The 22,947-nt window shown below is 36.5% G+C and overlaps 3 protein-coding genes and 1 long non-coding RNA gene across 8 annotated transcripts; 3 read left to right on the forward strand and 1 right to left on the reverse strand.

Moving 5' to 3' along the window:
- Positions 1-2,067: 2,067 nt before the first annotated feature.
- LOC142178349 (uncharacterized) lies at positions 2,068-4,475 on the reverse strand. Its single transcript, XM_075247684.1, has 5 exons — positions 4,211-4,475; positions 3,476-4,108; positions 3,227-3,372; positions 2,633-2,821; positions 2,068-2,121 (listed from the first exon to the last, which is right to left on the reverse strand). Exons 1-5 carry the CDS (start codon positions 4,473-4,475, stop codon positions 2,068-2,070), a joined length of 1,287 nt encoding a protein of 428 aa, XP_075103785.1.
- Positions 4,476-7,236: 2,761 nt separating this feature from the next.
- LOC107809197 (NADH--cytochrome b5 reductase 1-like) lies at positions 7,237-14,620 on the forward strand. Of its 5 annotated transcripts, none has more exons than XM_016633786.2 (11): positions 7,237-7,354; positions 7,473-7,508; positions 7,687-7,817; positions 10,332-10,473; positions 10,590-10,680; positions 10,790-10,867; positions 11,487-11,567; positions 11,796-11,885; positions 13,139-13,204; positions 14,060-14,146; positions 14,237-14,620. In XM_016633786.2, exons 3-11 carry the CDS (start codon positions 7,709-7,711, stop codon positions 14,327-14,329), a joined length of 837 nt encoding a protein of 278 aa, XP_016489272.1. In that variant the 5' UTR covers positions 7,237-7,354; positions 7,473-7,508; positions 7,687-7,708; the 3' UTR covers positions 14,330-14,620. The 5 variants fall into 5 exon arrangements, with proteins under 5 accessions (XP_016489272.1, XP_016489274.1, XP_016489276.1 ...); XM_016633788.2 differs by having other exon boundaries at positions 7,240-7,350; XM_016633790.2 differs by having other exon boundaries at positions 7,242-7,354; positions 7,692-7,817.
- Positions 14,621-15,059: 439 nt separating this feature from the next.
- On the forward strand, positions 15,060-17,078 carry LOC142177965 (uncharacterized). The gene is made up of 2 exons (XR_012706490.1): positions 15,060-15,198; positions 16,844-17,078. It is a non-coding gene; the product is annotated as an uncharacterized LOC142177965 (long non-coding RNA).
- A 4,691-nt stretch (positions 17,079-21,769) lies between these two features.
- Positions 21,770-22,933, forward strand: LOC142178350 (putative F-box protein At1g20795). Its single transcript, XM_075247685.1, has one exon. The coding sequence runs from the start codon at positions 21,770-21,772 to the stop codon at positions 22,931-22,933; it is 1,164 nt and encodes a 387-aa protein (XP_075103786.1).
- Positions 22,934-22,947: the final 14 nt, after the last annotated feature.

Genomic DNA, 22,947 nt, shown 5'->3' on the forward strand with positions numbered 1-22,947 from the left:
ACTTTATTTTCAGGATTCACATTCGAGATCTAGTTAAGAATAAAAGAATATTTATTACTCCACCAAAATCCTTATTAGTTTTATTTATTTATTTAAATGTCACCATAGTGGTGTAGGGGTTAAGGCATGACCCCTTACCTGTATATTACCAACAACCAAAAAGTGAATACATGGAGGAGAGGGGCACAATGCCTGATCCGAAGACTTATTCCAGACCTTATTCCTTCGCATGCTTCTAAGGCTCGAACACTCATTTCATTCATTCAGTGCCTGCGAAATCCGAGTGAATGGAAAGGACAAAATAAAGGAGAAATTCCGAAAGGTTAACATCCCTCCGCCCTTATTAGTAGTAGCGAACATCAGGTAACTTCATGCTGAGCACCTCAGTCTACGATCGTGCACAGTAACTGGGAGTCCTATTACACCTAAGGCCAATTTCAATTTCTTGATCTGAAAAATAAGATGAGATTGGCTCCTTTGGGTCACAATCAGAGTTAGGCCTATTTAGAGTTCTACTAAGTAAGCAAAAAATTCTATGAGGAGAGTACATTAGTGGTGATTACTGAGAGTCTGGGGGGGATTAATTCCCTGTCCACAGTGATAGAGGATATACAAAAAATGAGGCTAATTACATACATAATCACCATTAGAGTTTGTACCACTCCTCATATGCCTAATTCTAAAACATGGGAGTTGTACCTTATCCATTCGATAAGCTCCAATTTGGCTAAGACCTAAACAATTTTATTTCCTTCTCTATAGCAATGATGAACTTCTATGTTCAAGGATTGTGCGATCTGAATCATGTACTTGATGTCATCTGTAAGATCCCAAGGAAGATTATAAACACCCTTCATCATATTGACAGTCATAAGAGAGTCCATCTCTAGGATACAATTGGTTACATTGTTTTGCTTGCACCAATTAAGGGCATAGAGTGCTGCTTGAACTTCAGTTTGGCTGTTAGAGTAGAAATGAAGAGCTTTGGCAAATGCCATGATCAAATCTCCATTTCTATTCCTAACCACCCCTCCAATTCCTGCAGTTCTCTTTGTAATATTACTACTTCCATCGGTATTTATTTTTAGAAAACCTTTAGGTGGTTTATTCCATATAACTGGAGTGTTTGTGATTCTTGGTCTATAATCTTCCATGCAAGAGCAAATTTGATGCCATTGTCATTTCATATCCACAGTAACCCCTCTCTTCTTCATGTATACATTCATATGAAACAAAATAGAGTGTCTTAGTTTTGCAATGGTAGGATTTATGTTTCCATACATGATAGAGCATCTATGTTTCCATAGTTCCCAACAGATAAAGATAGGAACTACTTGACATAAGTTTCTTTGGATATCATTCTTATTCTGAATGTTCCTCCATAACTTTAAAGCATAAGCAATTGAATGGCATCTTACTTTAATTCCCAGAGGACCTGCAAAGAAGTTCCAAGTTAGAAAAGCAATATCACTAGTAAGAAGAATATGAGAAATAGTTTATTTTTTGGGATGTAGACAACAAGAGTATCTGGATATTATATTATGACCAAATCTCTTTATGGTTTCATCCACATGCAATTTATCCTTAATAGATCTCCAAAGAAAGATAGACATTTTAAATTGGATATTTTTCTTCCACACATCTTTCCACATATTATCCATATCCCTTCTTTTCCTAATGCTATTGAAAGCCGAGGAATAAGTAAATGTACCATTTGAAGTCTCAGTACAAACAGGAGTGCCATTAATCTGTCTATTGCTAATGGGAATATGTGTAATATGATTCAACAGATTATTTGGAATCAGACTAGAGATAGTGTTTATATTCCATGCATCATTCTTAACACAATCCCTGATCTTCATATTACCAGGTTTTTTGTTACCATTGATATAAGCACTAAGTGGTCCAAGCCCTGCCCAATTATCCCACCAAAAGGAGTTATTACCATCATTGTTCTTCCATAAGATATAAGGTTCAATATCTTTTTTGATATGCACCATTTTCTTCCGGGCAGCAAGATGTTTAGATTCCAAGCCCTTTGCGACAGGGTGACTTTTAAGGGAGTTTTTAGCTCTCATATAATTTGCCCAAAGGTTGTTTGCAACTCTGAACCTCCACTATCTGTTGGCAGAGAAAGTCTTACATAAGTCAGTCAGACTTTTTAAACCAACACCACATTCATCAGTAGGCTAACAAAGGTTCCTCAAAGAGCTCCAATGGTATTTGTTCTTGTTTTCAGATTTGCCCCAGAAGAAGTTGGAGAAATAACTCTCCAATTGTTTGAGAATTGTTTTGGGAGGGTAATAATGTCAAGAATATGAAGTGTTTGAGATTGTAGCATATGATTAATGAGAGTAGCTCGGCCACCAGGGGAGAGTACATGGCCCTGCCAACCTCCTATCTTATTCATAACATTCTTGGCAATATCTGCATAGTAATAAATTTTCTTTCTTCCAGAATAGATTGGACAACCCAAATATTTGAAAGGAAATGATTGATATCGATAATCAGTTAGACTCTAAATCATATTATGTCAACTATCATGAATATAATTGGAGGCTAAGTAGAAGCTTTTATCCTTGTTGATCTCCTGACCTGAAGATTCTTTGTATCTCCTTAAAGTTTTCATTACCTGCTTCGTGGAGTATTTATCTCCAGAAGTGAATATCACTAAGTCGTCTGCATATGCAAGGTGATTTATCCTAGGACCTCTGTTATTCATAGAATAACCAATATACTTACCCTTATTATGAAGGCGATTAATGGCTTTGGTTAGGGCCTCAGCTGCAATAACAAAAAGGCTAGGGGAAAGGGGGTCTCCCTGTTAAAGACCTCTAGAAGAGGGAAAGAAACCAAATATAGTGCCATTAATAAGAACAGAATACCAAACATTAGAGAGCAATCTATGAATCATATCAATGAAAGGTTCAGCAAATCTCATAATCTTCAGAACAGAAGTGAGAAAAAACCAAGAAACTTTGTCATAGGCTTTAGCCATATCTAGTTTCATAACCATATTGCCCCCTCTATTTTTGCGTTTAATACCCTGGATAATTTCTTGAGTTAAGAGAATATTTTCAGTGATTAGCCTTCCTTTGATAAAACCAGTTTGATTTTCAGAAATAATTCTAGGGAGTAAATCAATTAATCTATTGGATATAATTTTATTGGAAAAATTACTTAGACTAATAGGCCTAAGTTGAGAAAATATATAAGGAGATTCAACCTTAGGAATAAGTACTAGAAAAGTATGAGTAGAAATTTTTGTCAAATTGTTACCACCAAAGAAGTCCTTAACCATAGCACGCACATCATCAACAACAATATGCCAACAAGCTTGGAAAAATCTGTCATTGAATCCATCCGGACTAGCTGCACTATCAGGATGAAGCTCAAAGACAGCTATTTTAACTTCCTCATCGGAAGTCAGAAGGAAGTTGTAGAAAAGCTAGATTGTCCTCCCAAGTGATGGTACTGTCAATCCTTTTGAGAAAATCCATGTCATTATTCTGATAAGTTTGTGAAAAAAGGTTGTTGAAGTGCGAGATAGCACATTCTGCAATTTTCTCATTCCCTCGAATCCATTGACCATGCTCATTTTTGATTATGTGCAGAAAAGATCTTTTCCTCTTCTGTCTGATGACGCTGTGAAAATATTTGGAGTTGCTATCACCTTCTTCTTCCCATTTGATGTTGGCTTTCTGTCTAAGAATAGAATCTTGCATATTCATCCACTTGATTTGTTGAGCATATGCTAAATGAAGATTGATCCTATTACTGGCACAGTCATCTTGCTCATATTTAATCTCTAGATCTTCAACCTTCTTCTCATGTTCTTCCACCTTGTCAAATACATTGCCAATACTTTCTTTAGACCATTTTCCAAGACAATGAGTGAGTTTCTTGAGTTTATGACGTAGAGTATACATAACATTGCCTTGTACTTGAGTTTTCCAGCAATCTTTAACAACATGATCGAAATCAGGTTGATCGATCCAGAAATTTAAGAATCTAAAGTACTTGATAAGAGGAGAATCAGACTTGGTACACTGATAAAGCAGAACACTATGATCAGACCATGTTCTGGGCAAGTGTGTGACAGTAGCCACTGGAAAGATAGCTGGCTATTGATCATTATAGAAAATTCTATCTAATCTCTGAAGAATTTTATTGCCATTCCTCATTCAATTAGTCCAGGTGTAATTGTTACCTGTGTAGCCAGCATCTGCCATACCACAATCTTCCATACATTTGATAAAATCCATAATCTTACTAAGTCTATAAATTCTGCCACCTTTTTTCTCATTAGCATCCATGATCACATTGAAATCACCTCCAATAGACCATGGTCCATTGATATGGTTACTCGTATTGTTGATAGATTTCCAAAGGTTCTTTCTTCTTCTTGTATTGGTTTTTGCATACACAATAGTAATCCAGAAAGGAATCTGCATCTTACTGTGATTGACTTCCATAGTAATCTGTTATTTTTTGTTGCTAATGACATTGCAGGTGTAATCATTATCCCAGAAAATTCAGATTTTTCCATTACTATTTGCAATCGCATTTGAAAAGCCAAGTTTACTTCTGTAATGATTCAACTTTGTTTTGTCTACAAAAGGTTCATGAAGAGCAATACAGGTAACCTTGTATCTCTTGATAAGATTTTTAAGTCTTTGGAAAGCTCCCTTAGACTTAACACCCCTGATATTCCAAATGATTGTATTAATCATTAAGAAATGGATTAGAAAGTTTTTTTGGCTCCTCTACCTCTGCCTCTAGTATTAGGTACAATAGCAGATTTCTTGGTGCGTTTGTTTGGGATTTTTGCTCCTCTTGGGTACAATCCTTTCCTTTCTATCGCTTCCTGAACTTATTGGATGACTACATCGTGTAGTTCCAGGTCTGGTGGTAGAGAAAAAGTTTTGCCTAATTGATGAGCAGTAGCATCATCTTCCTTTGAATTGTCAGTATTCTGTATTTTTTGATCTCCTTCTTTACTGTCTTGGTTCACATGAGTACTGGTGTTGGTATCTTTCTTGGTCCCTTCAGAATTAATCTCTAAGATTTGAGACTGTTTATGTTGAGTTTCAATCTTAGAGCTTTGGTTTTGCTCTTCTTGTTCTTCATCCAAAATTTGAAAAGAATTATGGATATTGATTGACGACCTCTTAGGATCACAAACGATTTGTTGATCATTTGATTCCTGGCATGTAATTATCATACTGTTGGTTTGACCTCTATGAGCACTAGTACCAGAATTGCTGATTCCCTCAATGAACTTGCCTTTGTCTATTATTGACCCCAATTCTGGATTAACCTTATCGGTTAATACCTTTGTAGCATCAGCTCCTGAGGTTTGCCCAACTTTTTCATCCGATTGTTGCTGGAAATCATTTCACTTAGTCTTATCCTTGTCAATGTTGTCATTTGATTTTATAGCTTCAGTTCCGGATATTGGTGTAATATCCTCCACGTGATGCTGTAGATGCTCATTTACCTAGTTTTTCCCGTTCTTGATTTTTTTTTTTTGAAATTGCAGTTCTTTATCTTCTCTGTTTCCTTTAAACTCTTTCTTTCATTTTCATGTTTATTGTTATCAGGCTGGTCATCCTTCTTTTCAGAGATCATATTAGTTTGCTCATTTTCCTCACCAGATTGCTTGCTCACTTGAGTCTGCTCAACTTTAGTCATATCTTCTTTTTTCCCCTGATGTTTTTTCTTAATTGCAGCTCTACATTGGACTAGAGAATGTCTTACAATATTTTGGGACATGTTCATTTTTCAATATTCTGAGTAAATCCCTTCAAAGGATTTGTGTCCTCTTCGTGGCCTACATAAACACTAGTTAACTGTGGTTTTGTGAGATCAATCTCAACTCTCACCTTGGTTGTACTAGGTATAGTTCTGCCAAAAGTGGCAACATCCATAGATAAAGGTTTTCCCACTGGTTCCCAAATCTGCTTAACATAATGCCATGTGTGGTAGTGAAAAGGAAGTTGAGGTAGCAAAACCCATAGTGGGACAATAGGAGAATCATGGTCTGGCCTAAAATCAAGAGTCCACATTTCAAGCCACATCTGAAATCCATTAATCTCCAAAGACCTTCTAAAATAGAAGTTTTTGCAATCTTGTTCGACAGAAAAGTCTATAAAAAAAAATCTAAATCGGAAGCCCAAAAGTAAATGATACTCCTTTTCAGTACTCAGTAAAAAAGTTTTTTAGTTGAATTCTTGCTTTCACGTGCTACATAACTAAAAAGAAAATATTATTTTTTTGGTTGAAAAAAAAGTATTCTTTATACAACATGAAAAAGTACTCATTTTGTCAAAATGAGAGAAAATACTTTTTCTACATTATAAAAAGAAAATACTCATTTTGTTGAAATAAAAGAAAATACTTTTTCTACAACATAAAAACAAACTACTTTTTTGTTGAAACGAAAGAAAATACTTTTTCTACATCATGAAAAGAAAATACTTTTTTTGTTGAAATGAAAGACACTACATCATTTTGTTGAAATGAAAGAAAATATTTTTTATTACATCATTTTATTGAAATGAAAGAAAATATATTTTTTACGTCACGAAAAGAAAGTACTTTTTGTTGTTAGGTATGATGGGGTAGGGGTAGGAGTGGGGTGGGTTATGGGTGTGTGGGGGATGAGGTTTGGTGGGGATGGAGAATAGGGTGAGGAAAGTTGAAGAAGAATTTTGGAAATTGTTTTCATTCTTTTGATAGAGAAAATATTTTCCTCCAATGAGTTCATGAGAAAAATATTTTCTAAAATATTTAATCCAACCAAACATGAGAAAATTAAAAAATACTCGTACCAAACACACCCTAAATGTAGATATCTAAATAACTTATTAAACATATACTAACAGATTTTACTTCAAGGTTTTTCATTGAGTTCTTAAATTCTATGTTTTATCTTTATTATTAACAAATAAAATAACAAATAACAATATATATTTATTTATTTTTAAATTCTTTTAACGAAAAGAAAAATGAAAGAGAGGGTTACAAGGGGAATCAAACCATGCAAAGTGAAAGTTTAAATAACCAATCAATTGAACTAGTAGAATTTCTACTTTTATTTAGTCTGTTCTAAAAAGTATATCTTTTTATATTTAAAAATAATTTAATTTTATGCTTTTATTTTATAGTCATAACAATATCATAGTTGAGTAAAAATACATTTCTATCTTCTTATTAAATAATTGGTGCCCAGTCAAACTTGAAATTGTTGGAGTAAATGTCAAATATATACACTGAATAAAATCAATGGGACACTGGTTTGATGAGAAAACAAGGGGCGACGGCTGAAGGTTGGGGACAGTGGCAGTGGTAGGTGAGAACAACCAATACCTAAAGATCCCACATCTCGTCTTCACCTACTTCTTCTTACTACTATGATCTACTCTTGTTGTCTGTTCTTTTATTTCTAATTTTTTTCATTTTAACTACAGCTCCATCTCACTGTAATTCAAGATTCCTTTTTTCTGGTAAGAATTTCCCATTTTGCTAATTGATTCAAACCCCCTTACTTTTTTCTTTTTACATCAAGATTCAGTATGTTTTGAAATGGGGTTCCTTTATTGGAATTTGAAATGTCAGTTGAGCAGTGACTGATGTACTATTTAGTACTAATTGATCCTTTTTTTCTTTACTATTTGTCTAAAGATCAGGTTTTTTTCCTCTTGAAATGGAGTTTCTGGAAAGACCTGAAGCTCAATTGATTGTTGGGGTTGCTGTTGCTATTGTTGCTGCTGGTGCTACTGCCTATTTTTACTTCTCTTCTAAGAAGTCTAAAGGTCTGATTTTTAACTTAGTTACCTGCTATTATAGCATAGTGTAATAAAAAATAAGAAAACTGTTAATTACGCTTATGCATGCTTATTATTTAGGAGAAAGAAGTTTTATGGTCTTAAATTAGTAATCGCATAGCTACTAATTCATGGCGCCTGATACGAATTTAATTGGATAACCACGGTCAGTGAAGATCCAATAGCCGACCACTACATATTTGGGACTGAGTCATAATTGTTGTCGTTGTTATAGCTACTATTTTGTGGCAATTGGTTTGCACTTGGTGTTTGTGTGTGTGTATTAAGAAATTGTCAGTTTTACATAAATAGTTCAAGAGGAATTCAGTGGGTGCGCCTGCTCCGCTGTAACAAGCTATATCTGCCATTGTGGTTATTCATTTAACTAATCAACAACAACAACAACCTAGTGTAATCCCACAAGTGGGGTCTGGGGAGGGTAGGATTTACGTAGTCTTACCCCCACTCTGGAAGGGCAGAGAGACTGTTTCCGATAGACCCTCGGCTAAAGAAGGTGAAAGAAGCCTTAATAGCAAGTAATAGCAAGGCAATATAATTAGAAAACTAAATCGGAGATAGCAGAGAAGTACCAATAACAAGTAATAGCAAGACAATATATTTAGAGAACTAAATCCAAGGTAGCAAATGAGAATATGAACGAAGCACTGCTAGCAAACTACGGAAGTACCGATGGCAGGTAATAACATAACAAGAAATGCGATAATAGCAGACTAAGGATAAAAGGGTACCGTACTAACACTAATACTATCGAACCAGGGAAGACAAAGGAAAACGTACGACTACCTACTAACCTTCTACCCTAATCTTCAACCTCCACACCCTTCTATCCAGGGTCATGTCCTCGGTTAGCTCAAGTTGCGCCATGTCCTTCCTGATCATCTCTCCCCAAGACTTTTTTGGCTTACCTCTACCCCTCCTCTTACCCCCCAAGGCTAACCTCTCACACCTCCTGACTGGGGCATATGTGCTTCTCCTTTAACATGCCCGAACCATCTCAACCTCGCCTCACACATCTTTTCCTCCACAGGGGCCACTCCCACCTTGTCCCGAATAACTTCATTCCTAATTCTATCCAACCTAGTATGCCCACACATCCATCTCAACATCCTCATTTTAGCTACTTTCATCTGCTGGACATGGGAGTTCTTGACTGGCCAACATACAACATAGTCGGTCTAACCACTACCTTGTAGAATTGACCCTTAAGTCTCAACGACACATTTTTATCGCACAAAACACCGGAAGCGAGCCTCCACTTCCTCCACCCTGCTCCGATACGGTGTGTGATATCCTCATCAATCTTCCCATCCTTCTGAATTATGGACCCAAATACTTGAAACTCTATCTTCTGGGAATCACTTGCGTATCAAGCCTCACATACCCGTTCGCCTCCTGGGTAACACCGCTAAACTTGCACTCTAAGTATTCTGTCTTGGTCCTGCTTAACTTGAAACCCTTAGACTCCAGAGTATGTCTCCAGACCTCCAGCCTCTCGTTAACACCACCTCGCGTCTCATCAATCAGGACTATGTCATCCGCAAATAACAAGCATCAATGCACCTCTCCTTGAATATGTCGCGTCAATGCATCCATTGCTAAGGAAAACAAAAACGGGCTAAGTGCTGATCCCTGATGCAACCCTATCTCAACCGAAAAGTATTCAGAGTCTTTTCCTGCTGTCCTAACCCGTGTCTTAACTCCATCATACATGTCCTGAATCACTCTAATATACGCTACATGCACTCCTTTAGCCTCCAAACATCTCCATAGAACCTCTCTCGGGACTGTCATAGGCTTTCTCTAGGTCAATGAACACCATATGCAAGTCCTTCTTCGTCGCCCTATACTGCTCCATCAATCTCCTCACAAAGTGAATGGCCTCAGTAGTCGGCCGTCCCGGCATGAAACCAAACTGGTTCTCGGAAATGGACACACTCCTCCTCATCCTCCCTTCGATCACCCTCTCCCACACTTTCATCGTATGGCTTAACAACTTGATACCCCTATAGTTGTTGCAGTTTTGGACATCCCCTTGTTCTTGTACAACGGAATCATCGTACTTCACCTCCACTCTTCAGGCATCTTTTTCGTCCTAAAAATGACGTTAAAAAACCTAGAAAGCCATTCCAAGCCCGCCTTACCCACACTCTTCCAAAATTCCACCGGGATCTCGTCCGGCCCGATCGCTCTACCCCTACTCATCCTGCGCATAGCCCCTATAACCTCCCCCACTCGTATGCGTCTACAGTACCCAAAATCTCGATGTCGCTCCGAGTACTCCAACTTATCTAATCAAGTTAAAATTTTCAAATGCTATAGAACAAGTGGATGCCGTGTGATTTATCTTAGTCTTAAGAGGTTAGGAAATGTGCTGATTTAGTTTACTTTCTCAAGTCACTAATGAATCTGTGCCCTGTCTTTCTTTAGACTATGCTTTTGATCTTGGTTATACTGACTGATGGTATTATGTTGTCTTAACAGTATGTTTAAATCCTGAAGAATTCAAGGAATTTAAGCTTGTTAAGCGCACACAACTTAGCCATAATGTGGCAAAATTCAAATTTGAACTTCCAACACCCACTTCTGTGTTGGGCCTACCCATTGGACAACATATTAGTTGCAGGTTTGGTTGATTGAACTTTTCCCGCAAACCAGTAGTCTTTGGTCTTTGTTACAATCAATTTCTGCTATTGATATTTAGAAAACATTTGGTTACTTACTTCATACTCAATCAATCAGGGGCAAAGATAGTCAAGGTGAAGAGGTTGTTAAACCATACACGCCAACTACTTTGGACTCTGACATTGGACATTTTGAATTAGTTATAAAGGTAAAACTTCGGTAGTATGTTTATTTTGTTCTTGCATTATTATATCTGTATCGGCATTTTTCTATAACATATTGTTGATTTTGATGGTCTGTACTTTATGAATGCACAGATGTATCCCCAAGGAAGGATGTCTCATCATTTCCGGGAAATGCGTGTTGGTGATTATATGGCAGTGAAGGGACCCAAGGTAGTTTTCGTTTTGCTTAAAAGATATTTCTGCGGTGTTACTTATTGGTCATCTGTTCTTGTCTCAGAAGAGTAGCTATGTCTCTTTAGTTTGTTTCTCCTTTTCAGCAATTCCAAGTTTGTTAAACTTTTGAATTACTATCCAGACGACTTAGAAAATGAAATAGAAGAATTAAAGAGAAAAATGTCGCATTCTCGTGATGTATCCAATAAGTTATTCTTTTGGCGTATTGCTTGGTTAGATATTTTTCCAGACTTCAACTAATTTAAAAAAAGATATCTTGCCAAATTTTCAAAAAATACTAGGTGATTTCTCCCCATCTATTCAAGCCTTAGCGGATAGAGTTACCCGGTACGGGTTGCTGGTAGAAGTAGCAAGTAACCCGTAGAATTAGTCGAGGTGCGCAAGCTGGCCCGGACACCGCGGTTATAAAAAAAAGAAAGATATCTTGCCAAATTTCGCCATTCTATGTGTTATGGTTTTTCTTCTTCCATATCTGAAATTTAGATGGAGGAGAAATCCAACTTTGCTTAATTTCAGTTGGTATTGGATTCTTGATGCTAAAAACGAAGAGCTTTATCTTTTGAGGATTGACACATCAATGTCCGTTCATAAATAGGGCCGATTCAAGTACCAGCCTGGCCAAGTAAGAGCATTTGGAATGCTTGCCGGAGGCTCTGGCATTACCCCAATGTTCCAGGTTTGTTCCGTTGGTTGATGTGTTATTCCATTCCTTTTTCTGGTTAATTATGGTTACTTTACTGCTTTACGTTGGTTGATGTGTTATTCCATTCCTTTTTCTGGTTAATTATGGTTACTTTACTGCTTTAATCAAATAGTTTGTCTTTCACTTTTGTGATAAAGAATGTAGTGGACCAAAAGATTTTGAGTTTGATGTAGGTTACTTCTTCTTTCTGTTTCCGGCCAGGTTGCTAGGGTTATTCTTGAAAATCCTACGGACAAGACGAAGGTGCACCTAATATATGCTAATGTTACTTATGAAGATATTCTTCTAAAGGTACATATTTTTTATCTTTATGTCATTCAATTGAAGTTCGTACATGTTACTTGAATGTTTGAACGAATTTTAACTATGCCCTTGACTGATCTCCTGTTATAGTTGCTGCAATTAAAATGTATTGAACAGTAGGCTTATTGTTCATCTCATTTTGAATTTTCCCTTTTTATTTTGGGTGGATTTTCCTATTTGAGTTAAAAGGCGCAAGGTGCTTGATCTGTAAAATATGTGCTTATTTTAGCCCTTTGCTGAACTGTGCTTTAGAGATGAGGGGAAAAATAATGTCTGATTTTTATTTTTGAAACTCGAGTGGCAACTGTGTTTTGTTAGGTAGTTCAACTTATAAAATGGCTTAGAGCATCTTTGACTTAAGAAACACATAAAATCAAGTTACAGTGAGTTGTGCTGAAGTTGTAAAGCATTTAAGTTTTATTCTAAAGTTTTCGTTTTTTTATAGATAAGTACCTTCTCTAGAGGATCCAACCTTTCTTCTTGGCCTATTTTTGTTGTATTAGTAAAAGTTATTCCTGTACTACCTTCTGGGGTTGCTCCGTTCAGATCGACTTTACCTTTACTTATAAAAGTAAATCATTTTAAAGAAATACATTCCCACATGTATGGATCATGTCTAAGTAATCTGTAGTTATGTTATAAATGTTACCTTCTCATAAAAATCTGTAGTTATGTTATACAGCCTTTGACTGCTTAGAAGTGTTAAACTCATTTGCACTTTCACAGTCTAATCTTTATTACTTTCCCCCTTCTCCCAATTCGTTATTGAACTTTACCTTCATGGTGATCCTTTTATGTGATGATCCTTTTCTAAATGCATTATCAACTTTTCTGGTTACACGGGGGATGCCAAAGTTCTATTTTTTAAGGAACTATTTGGGGAACCCAGGGAGTAGATATGTGTCTCAAGCTCAATGTTAATATGCCCATTCCTGCATAATGGTTAGACAACAACAACTACGCCTCAGTCCCAAACAAATTGGGGTCGGCAATATGAATTCTCACTTCTTTCTTTAAGCTTAACTCATATCATTATCATGCCAAAATAAAATAAAAGTATTAATGAATATATGAATATATATATATATATATATATATAGTGCTAATCAGTATTTATTTCTGGGGGTTACCTTTCTTGACCTTTTGGCTAAGATCAAGCGTAGTATTTTTTTTCTATGGAAAGGCATATAGCTTGAAACTACTGAGTGTCCGCACCTTAATTTCTCTTACTTGGCCTGCAGGAAGAGTTGGAGGGCCTTGCTGCTAACTATCCTGACCGTTTCAAAGCTTATTACGTTTTGAATCAGGTTAGTTCTATATTTTTGATTTGTAATATGAGGTGCCTATAGGCTTTTTTCTCCTTATGCCTATACTAATTATGATTTTGTTTAATTGACTGTTCTGTATATCTTGCAAAATTTTCTTCTCTGACATGTTGTGTGTATTGTGATAACTAGTTCAATTACTGTAGTTTGTAGTGATATTTTTAAAATCTCCAAAACTGTCAAATTATTTTCGTGCATCTCTTTACTGATTTTGTAGAAACAAAAATGACAATTTGATCTAACATGACTGGTTCGAAAAGTTGTACTTAAAATCTCGACCAGTGGAGGCACTTTAACTTTATTCTTATGTCTCATTAAGGAAGTGTAACATATTTAACTTGTTATATTCAATGAACTCTTCAACTGAGCGATGCTAACAACATTTTTCAATCGATCTACTTAAATTATTATAAGAACTTTCAACCAACAGTAATTTTCTTTTTCTCTTTAACTTTCTGGTTTTGGTGTTCCAAACAAGATAGGGTTCAATGTCGATATGGTAGTATGCTAAAAGAATCAGGTAAAAGGTGACAAACAGGTTGTAGGATAGTTGGGGAAATGCCATACTTCTACCTGTAAGATATATGGTAAAGAACTTAGGAACCCCCCCCCCCCCCCCCACGCACACACAAAACCAAAAATAAAAAAGTTGAGCTTGCTTCTTAGGGAAAAAGATAAAAATATTGAGCTTTTAGTGAAGGTGATTTCTTTCTTCTTTAGTGTCTTTCCGAATTGCTCCTTGTTAAAGGTATATTTCTCTTGCAAGTAGACCTGTTTGTACATCCTACGTAATGAATTAAATGATCTAATCTAATCGTTCTCTTAATATATCAATAGCCTCCAGAAGTATGGAGTGGTGGTGTTGGATTTGTTTCCGAGGAAATGATCCAGACTCATTGCCCTGCACCTGCAGCTGACATTAAGGTATTACATTGTATCTCCCAAGTTGCTAAAACCTACCGATTCTAGTATCATACGTTTCTTTCGAGCTCTGATTTCATGTTAAACGTGCAGATACTGAGGTGTGGTCCACCACCGATGAACAAAGCTATGGCTGCTCATCTTGAAGCCCTTGGATATGCCCCGGAGATGCAATTCCAATTCTAGCTTCTTCTCTTTTGTTTTAATTTTTATCCCTGCATTGAAATTAACCTCAACTCGAAAGGGGTTACATTAGTCTGGGAAAAGATATTTTGTTTTGCTTATAATGGGTTATTATAGGTCTGCTTAACAGAGTTTCAGCAAAGCGACTCTACTTTCGAATTTGAATAACATCTCATCCTTGAGTAGATATGTCCTCTCTGTAATTCTGTTGTCTGTTCATTTTCAAGGTGCAGTAACAACAAAGCAACACAACTGATTGCTGTCTTGTTTATTATCCTTCAAGCTGTTAAATGCAGAGAGAAAGGGTCCATTTTGAACTAATAGAAATTATTTATGAAAGTCACTTTAATTTGTTTTGTAACTGGAAAATCATTATACTTTGTACATGTTAAGCAGTCCAACACTGCAATATAGTCCAGGCCCAAGCACCGGGCAGCCCACTCCATGACCCAACACAAAGTTTCACAATCTTGCACTTTAGCCCATGTATTACTTAATTAGTTGTTTGTATATAAATGAAGAGAACACTGTAGAATAACAGAGACTCATTTTGACAATGTAAATTCTCAGCGTAATAAACGAGTCCGATTTCTTCTCTCCTAAATTCTAGGGTTTTCATTGTCAATTTCTCCTTGCATAGCTCGATTTCTCAACTTAACATGGTATCAAAGCCATGGAATCGATGAACTTCGATCTGTTCTTTCGATCGATGGTACCCTCATAGACTTTCATGGAGGATTTCACATCGTCGAGCTTCATCTGTTTTTACGCATCGACCGTCGAGTTTTTGGGTTGCAGTGTTTTTCTCAACGGTGTTTATCGTCTATTGAGAATTGTATAGTGATTCTCCGGTGTCCTACTGATATCTCCAGGTTTCTCTCATACTTGCTGTTTTTGGTCGATATTTTTTCCTTTTCAAGGCCTTACCTTCTTTAGGTTGCAAAGAGGGACGGTAATCTTTCTTTCATCACTTATGTGAGTTATTAGTGCTATTTGATTGTATCGGTATTCCTATTTTGGGACTTTGCATATCTAAGGTTATTCATGGGTAGTCCAGAAGTTAGTTCCTCCCCTGTGTTAGATGGTTTTGATGATTTCACTATACCTCCATCTCACCCATTCTATGTACATCCATCAGACAGTCCTGGTACGCATATAGTTTCTCCCCCTTTCGATGAGAGTGGTTTTTTCATTTGGCGTAAAAATATGCTCACTGCCCTCTGTGCTAAGAATAAATTAGGGCTTATAACTAGTAGAATTCCCAAACTTGAATTTGACTCACCTTATTATTCATTTTGGGAAAGGTGCAACGACATGGTCATTGCATGGATAACAAATTCCCTATCTAATGACATAGCAAATAGTGTAATGTGTTTTGACACTGCCAAGGATATTTGGGCTGATATAAATTTGGGACATCAAATGGTTCAAAGTACATTCAATTACAAAGGAAAATCAGTGCTGCTTCCCAAGGGTCTTTAGACATTGCCACCTATTTTACAAAACTCAGGGGACTTTGGGATGAACTTAACATTGCTTATGTAGGACCAGTGTGTATATGTGGGGCATTACCAAAATTTATAGAACAACAAAAAATATACCAATTCCTTAGTGGCTTAAATGAATCATATTCTACTTGTAAGAGCAACATTCTCATGATGCCAACACTTCCATCATTGAGTAAAGCCTATTCCATGCTCCAACATGATGAAAAATAGAAGGAAACCTCAGCTCCTATTCCCAGTTTTTCAAATGAGTCTGCCTCATTCAATGCTTATAGCAGTCCTATTCATAGCAACCCTGTGCAACCCCCTGCTAGGAGTTTCACTCAAAGGTTTCAGTTTGAACAAAAGAGAGGATCTGATTCCTCCTCTCAATTGTCCTGCAAATATTGCAGAAAGACTGGCCACACAATTGAGAAATGTTACAAATTTCATGGATTTCCTCCTGATTTTAAGTTCACCAAATCCAAATGGTCTGCTGCTTATGTTCAGTCTGAAGGTTCTATCCAACACACATCTTATTCGAATGGGCAGTCTTTTGAGAACAATGGTCGTGGGTTCAACAAAGAATAATATGAGCATCTCATGACCCTCTTCCAATAGATGCATCCTCCTGTTATGCACCCTGAATCACAAGTTCAAAGAACATTGGGTTTGCTCATTTTGCAAGTGTGTTTAATCATCCTCAAGTCCATTCTACTGCATTTCATGCATGTGTAGTGTCACATCTAGGTTCAAACCCTTGGATTCTAGATTCAGGTGCAACCAACGATATGACACCTCACAAACATCTTCTAAACAACTTAACACCACTCACCACACCTTTTTAATAACCCTACCTAATGGATACAAAGTAAAAGTCATATCTACTGGTTCTGTACAACTCAAGCCAGATATGATTTTACATAATGTTCTGTTAGTTCCTTCTTTCCATTTCAATCTAATATCCATTCATAAACTTCTTGTTCAGTTCAAATGCATTGCAACTCTTATCATTTCTGCCTACATTTTATAGGGCCATTCTCTGAGGAGGCCACTGAAAATTGGTAAAGCTATAAGTGGATTATATTTCTTGCATCCAGCTGTGACATCTTATACTTTGTCTGTTGGTTCAATTCCTATTTCCATTTCTAGTTCTGTTTAATGTAATGCTTCTAGTCCATCTTTTAGTGTTCTGCCTGATTCTGCTATTCATTGTAACATTTGTAATTCCCCTGATATTAATAAAATTGATTTGTTTTGGCACTAAAGATTGGGTCATATACCATTTATTACAATGAGATCAATTCCTTTTTTATCTAGCAAGGTATCATCTAAACAAACTTTCTTCTGTGAAGTGTGCCCAATGGCAAGACAACAAAGGTTGCCTTTTCCTGACAGTTTAATTCATTAATCTACTCCTTTTCAACTTGTCCATATTAACATATGGGATCCTTATAATACTCAGACCTATAATGGGTTCAGGTATTTTTTGACCTTATTTGATGATTTCACCAGGGTCACTTGGACCCACCTTTTATCATGCAAAAATAATGCACTTTCTATGCTTAAGGCTTTTATTACAATGGTAAAGGTTCATTTCAATTCTACTATGCAGAGTCTTAGTTCTGATAATAGTTATGAGCTGGGAAGCAGTTCTGAGGCACAACAGTTCTTTTCTGAAAATGGTATTTTCCATCAAACTACCATTCCTCACACTCCTCAACAAAATGGAGTGATTGAAAGAAAATACAAACATCTTTTGGAAGTCTTTAGGGCCCTCGTATATCAATCAAAACTTCCCCTTAAGTACTGGAGCGACTGTGTCCTCACATCCACTTATCTAATCAATAGGTTGCCCTCTACTGTACTTCAAAACCTTTCCCCTTTTGAAAAATTATATGGATATCCCCCTTCCTATGATCACTTGAAGTCTTTTGGAAGTCTTTAGGGCCCTCGTATATCAATCAAAACTTCCCCTTAAGTACTGGAGCGACTGTGTCCTCACATCCACTTATCTAATCAATAGGTTGCCCTCTACTGTACTTCAAAACCTTTCCCCTTTTGAAAAATTATATGGATATCCCCTTCCTATGATCACTTGAAGTCTTTTGGTTGCCTATGCTATGCTACCATCCCTAAGCAAGGTAGAGATAAACTTCAGCCTAGATCCATTCCTTGTGTTTTTCTGGGGTACTCCTGTGGCAAGAAGGGTTACAAACTTCTCAATCTATCTTCTTATTCTATCCTTTTCTCTAGAGATGTCTTCTTCCATGAACACATATTTCCTTATCATCTCCCACCTTCCTCCACCTTTCCTTCCCCTACATCTGATTTCACTGATACTTCTACTCCTAATTCATCTGTTACTTCTCCTTTCCCTGCACCTGTTTCTTTATCTCCTAGTTCTTCTTCTTCTTCTTCTTCTTCTTCTTTTTCTTCTTCTTTTTCTTCTTCTTCTTCTTGAATGATTTTGTCATTGTCCCTCTACCTTCTCATAAGAAAGCTATCCCCTGCAAGTGGGTATACAAATCAAGCAGAAATCTGATGGTTCTATTGAGAGGTATAAGGCAAGACTTGTTATTAGGGGTGACACTCAAAAGGAAGGCATTGATTACACTGAGACCTTCTCTCATGTTGTCAAGCTTACTACTGTCAAATGTCTCCTTTCTCTTGCTGTTAAAAGACATTGGACTGTTTTCCATCTTGATGTCAATAATGCCTTCCTCCATGGTGATCTACATGAGGAGGTGTACATGAGGATACCTCATGGTCTTCAGATTTCTTCTTCTTCTGCTGCTCCTGCCTCTCCTATGGTTTGTAGGCTCCGGAAGTCTTTATATGGTCTTAAGCAGGCTTTCAGGCAGTGGTTTTCTAAACTGTCTGATCCAAAGGCTACATTGCTAGCAAAAATGATTACTCAGTATTTACTAAGTCTTCTGGTGATTCTTTGGTCATATTGGTGGTCTATATTGATGATATCCTCTTAGCTGGTGCTGATATTGCTGAAATGACAACATTGAAACAGTTTTTGGATGACCAATTCAAGATCAAAGACGGGGGTTGGTCCACTATTTTCTGGGCCTCGAAGTCTCTTCTTACCCTGATGGTTATGTCATGCATCAATACAAGTATACTTCAGATTTATTAGATGAATTCAACTGTTCTCATTTATCTCCTGTTGCCACTCCTCTAGATCCCTCAATCAAATTGTCTATTGATCATGGTGATCTCCTTCCAGATCCCAGCCTTTACAGAAGATTAGTTGGGAAGTTAAATTTTTTGCAACACACCAGGCCTGACATTGCCTATTCTGTCCAGCATTTAAGTTAGTTCTTACAATCTCCCAGGGTCCCTCATATGCTAGCTGGATTACATGTTTTGAGATACTTAATGCCTGCCCCAACTCAAGAAATTTTGTTGAGTAATTCACCTGATCTATCTCTTATTGCCTTTGCTGATTCTGACTAGGCTACACGTGCTTTTTCTAGGAGGTCAGTTACAGGTATTTAATTACTCTTGGTGGATGCCCTATATCTTGGAAAAGCAAGAAACAACCTACTATCTCTCTCTCCTCTGCAGAAGCTGAGTATAGGGCCTTGAGGCAGGTGGTGGCTGAGATATCTTGGCTGGTTCGACTCCTCAATGACCTTGCCCTTTCTATTACTACCCATGTCCCTATATTTTGTGACAGCCAAGTTGCCTTACACGTTGCAAAGAACCCGGTTTTTTATGAGCGCACAAAGCATATAGAGGTGGACTGTCACTATGTTCACGACTACTTATCTTCTGGGCTGGTGTCTCTCCAATTTGTTCACAGTTCTGACCAACTGGCAGACATCATGACCAAGGCCTTATATGGCCCCCTTCACCACACGATTTTGGGCAAGCTTGGGGTGTTTCCACCCTCCAGCTTGGGGGGGGGGGTGTTAACCATAGCCCAACTCTGCAATATAATCCAGGCCCAAGCACCAGGCAACCCACTCCATGACCCAACACAAAGTTTCACAATCTTGCACTTTAGCCCATGTATTACTTAATTAGTTATTTGTATATAAATGAAGAGAACACTCTAGAATAACAGAGACTCATTTTGAAAATGTAAATTAGACAAGGTGGGTTGCTCTGATGGTAAGCACCCTCCACTTCCAACCAAGAGGTTGTGAGTTCGAGTCACCCCAAGAGCAAGGTGGGGAGTTCTTGGAGGGAAGGATGCCGATGGTCATTTGGAAACAGTCTCTCTACCCCAGGGTAGGGGTAAGGTTTGTGTACACACTATCCTCCACAAACCCCACTAGTGGGATTATACTGGGTTGTTGTTGTTGTAAATTCTGAGAGTAATAAATGAGTCGGATTTCTTCTCTCCTAAATTCTAGGGTTTTCACTGTCAATTTCTCCTTGTATAGCTCAACTTCTCAACTTAACAGCACATTGTAACTCAAAAGTCACTCAGCACTTTTAGGGCATTTTAAATAGTATTTTTCATATTTTTTTTATGTCCAGTCATTTAAAAAATTAAAATTACCCATTTAAACCGTCACTCAACCTGTTCCATGACTCGATCTACTTTCTCTTATTTTGTATAATAAAAAACGTAAATATTACTTTGCTATAATGTATCATTTTGGTTCTCAATATAGTTATATTGAATGTATACATTGGTTTAAGCAAAGTATTATATAGAGAATAATAAATTAATCTTAAAAAACTAGAGGCGTTAAATTTGAAGTGAAACAAGAAAATTAGTAGCGTTGGAGTGGAAGAAAATAAAAAGGTTGAAGAAAAAATGTAAAAAATTATTTATGCTTGAAATTTTGACTTATAGTAAAGATAATGCTACCATAAGATTATTTCTAATCCAACTTATTTAATATTTTATTTAAACCAATGTATACATTCAATATAACTATTGTATAGTAATATTTATATTTTTGTATAAAAAATAGAAAAAATAGCTTGGACCATAGAGCGGATTGAGTCTGTTTAAATGGATGTTTTTGATTTTTTAAATGATTCAGTTAAAAAGAAATATGAAAAATAATGTTTAATATGCCGTAAAAGTGTTGAGTGACTTTTGAGTTACAATATGCAAAGTATAATGACTTTGCGATTACAAAACAAAGTAAAGTGACTTTCATAAATAATTTTCTTTAGTCTAGTAACCTTAGGAGAAATGGACTCTAGAGAGAAGTGAACATGTAATGTAATTTCTAGGATTTGCCTAGTTTTATAAAGAGCTTCACCTCCTCAAAGTAAAGTACGATATTAATATTTAACCTAAAACGTATCATACTCTCTTTTCAGAGTCCCAAAGGGATTAGGAAGATTCCGTAAGGACGATCAATTAATAGAAGGGTAAAAAGATTTTTTGATTAAAGTTATATAGAGAAATTTTTTAGTTGGAATACTATTTTTATTAGGTTATATGTTTTATCATAAATTTTTTACATATAATTATTCGAAAATCAATTAAAATAGGCTGTATGACAATTAGGATATAAATCCTTGTTTAGAATATAAATCTTTAGCATTTTGATAAAATAACTGTGTGCACAATGACTCGAACAAATGGAAAGAAATCTAGATGATGATTTGTTTTGCCGCCTCAGAAATTTGAATCTTGGTTACCTAGTTGTCATACAGCCTATTTTAATTGATTTTCGAATAATTATATGTAAAAAATTTATGATAAAACATATAACCTAATAAAAATAGTATTCCAACTAAATTTTTTCTCTATATAACTTTAATCCAAAAATATTTTTACCCTTCTATTAATTGATCGTCCTTACGAAATCTTCCTAATCCCTTTGGTACTCTGAAAAGAGGACATGAGACGTTTTAGGTTAAATATTTGATGCCTCCTTATTTATAGACTCAGAAAACAGAAAGAACAAATCAAGGTGGGTAACGCTATTGAGATATTCATAGCAGAGCAACACAACGCAACAGAATCTTATATATGGACCTGAATGAAGATTTAGTTGTGGAGATCATCTCCCACTTGCCTTTGAAGTTTGCAATTCAATGTAAAGTTCTATGCAAGAACTTTAATACTAGGATTTCTGATCCTAAATTTTCTCAAACGTGGTTGTTCCAACATCAAAAGATCATCTCTATACTCATCTATTCATCAGACAGAGTATCCAAGAACTTCCATAAAATTTCCATAAACTCTATCCGGGCCAATCATTATAAGACGACTTTACCTGTTCAGGTTGAGGTTTTAGCCTCATGCAAGGGTCTACTTCTCCTTAACTTTCATCAAGTTCGGAGTTTCTGCGTTTTCAATCCTATAACTGGGGCACACCAATTGATTCCACACCCAAAGTCCAAAAAATATAAGCATACAATTGGTGATACAGGCTTTGTTGTTGACTATCCTACTTCAGATCAATATAAGTTGGTAAGAGTTGGGAAACTGGCTAAAGAAGAAGGGTATAGATTTCAGGTATTTTCATCGGAGGGATCAGGCGGCGTGTGGCATGAATTCCGATCAAGAATGAAGTTAAAATTGGGCAATACTTTCAGCTATTTGGTTGCCGGTAGTAGACCTGTTTACGTGCATGATTCCTTGCATTGGCTCACATGTGACCGTCGTATTCTTGCCTTTAATACAAAGAGAAAAGAGGCTATAATTCTTAACTTCCCTGACTTCATCAACCATACTCATGATTTCATTTACGATAAATGGTTAGGGGTGGTGCAAGTTTTACTTACCCTTATTTGCACCTTCGAGGAATTTGTAGTCATTTCTGCTTACGATTACCTAAGCAATAATTGGAGAGTTTCTCACACTGTGGCCAACTTCATTACGGGTTTGGACGGCTATAATTATTGTTTTCCAGTCTGTTTCGACAGTAAACAAGTGCTTTTCCTTGTAAATCGTATCTTGGAACAATATGATGAACAATATGATGAACTGTACGAGTATGATTCTAAGATGAATGAGTATAAAATAGCTGCAGTTTTGGATAAAGGCAATGCAATTAGTTCTTTGCCATATACATTCGAACCAACATTAGCCAGTGTTCATAAGACGCTCTCTGATACAGTCACTGCTAAACATCTCTCAACTATTACTGCAACGTTAGATGAGTTCAGAAGATTTATTACTGACAGTTAGTAGTTTCTTTCAAT

Source organism: Nicotiana tabacum, chromosome 24 (assembly GCF_000715075.1).
Source record: "Nicotiana tabacum cultivar K326 chromosome 24, ASM71507v2, whole genome shotgun sequence".
Classification (NCBI taxonomy): Eukaryota; Viridiplantae; Streptophyta; class Magnoliopsida; order Solanales; family Solanaceae; genus Nicotiana; species Nicotiana tabacum.

Excerpts from the sequence above, each read along its gene's own strand:
- LOC142178350 (XM_075247685.1), top strand. The coding sequence starts at position 21,770 with ATGGACCTGAATGAAGATTTAGTTGTGGAGATCATCTCCCACTTGCCT.
- LOC142178349 (XM_075247684.1), bottom strand. The coding sequence starts at position 4,475 with ATGGAAGTCAATCACAGTAAGATGCAGATTCCTTTCTGGATTACTATT. Across the intron at positions 3,373-3,475 it reads TTTTCTCAAAAGGATTGACA|CTAGTCCGGATGGATTCAAT; the intron begins GTACCATCACTT and ends CTGATAGTGCAG. Across the intron at positions 2,122-2,632 it reads ATAAATACTCCACGAAGCAG|ATAGTGGAGGTTCAGAGTTG; the intron begins GTAATGAAAACT and ends CTCTGCCAACAG.
- LOC107809197 (XM_016633786.2), top strand. The coding sequence starts at position 7,709 with ATGGAGTTTCTGGAAAGACCTGAAGCTCAATTGATTGTTGGGGTTGCT. Across the intron at positions 10,681-10,789 it reads ATTTTGAATTAGTTATAAAG|ATGTATCCCCAAGGAAGGAT; the intron begins GTAAAACTTCGG and ends ATGAATGCACAG. Across the intron at positions 13,205-14,059 it reads CTTATTACGTTTTGAATCAG|CCTCCAGAAGTATGGAGTGG; the intron begins GTTAGTTCTATA and ends ATATATCAATAG.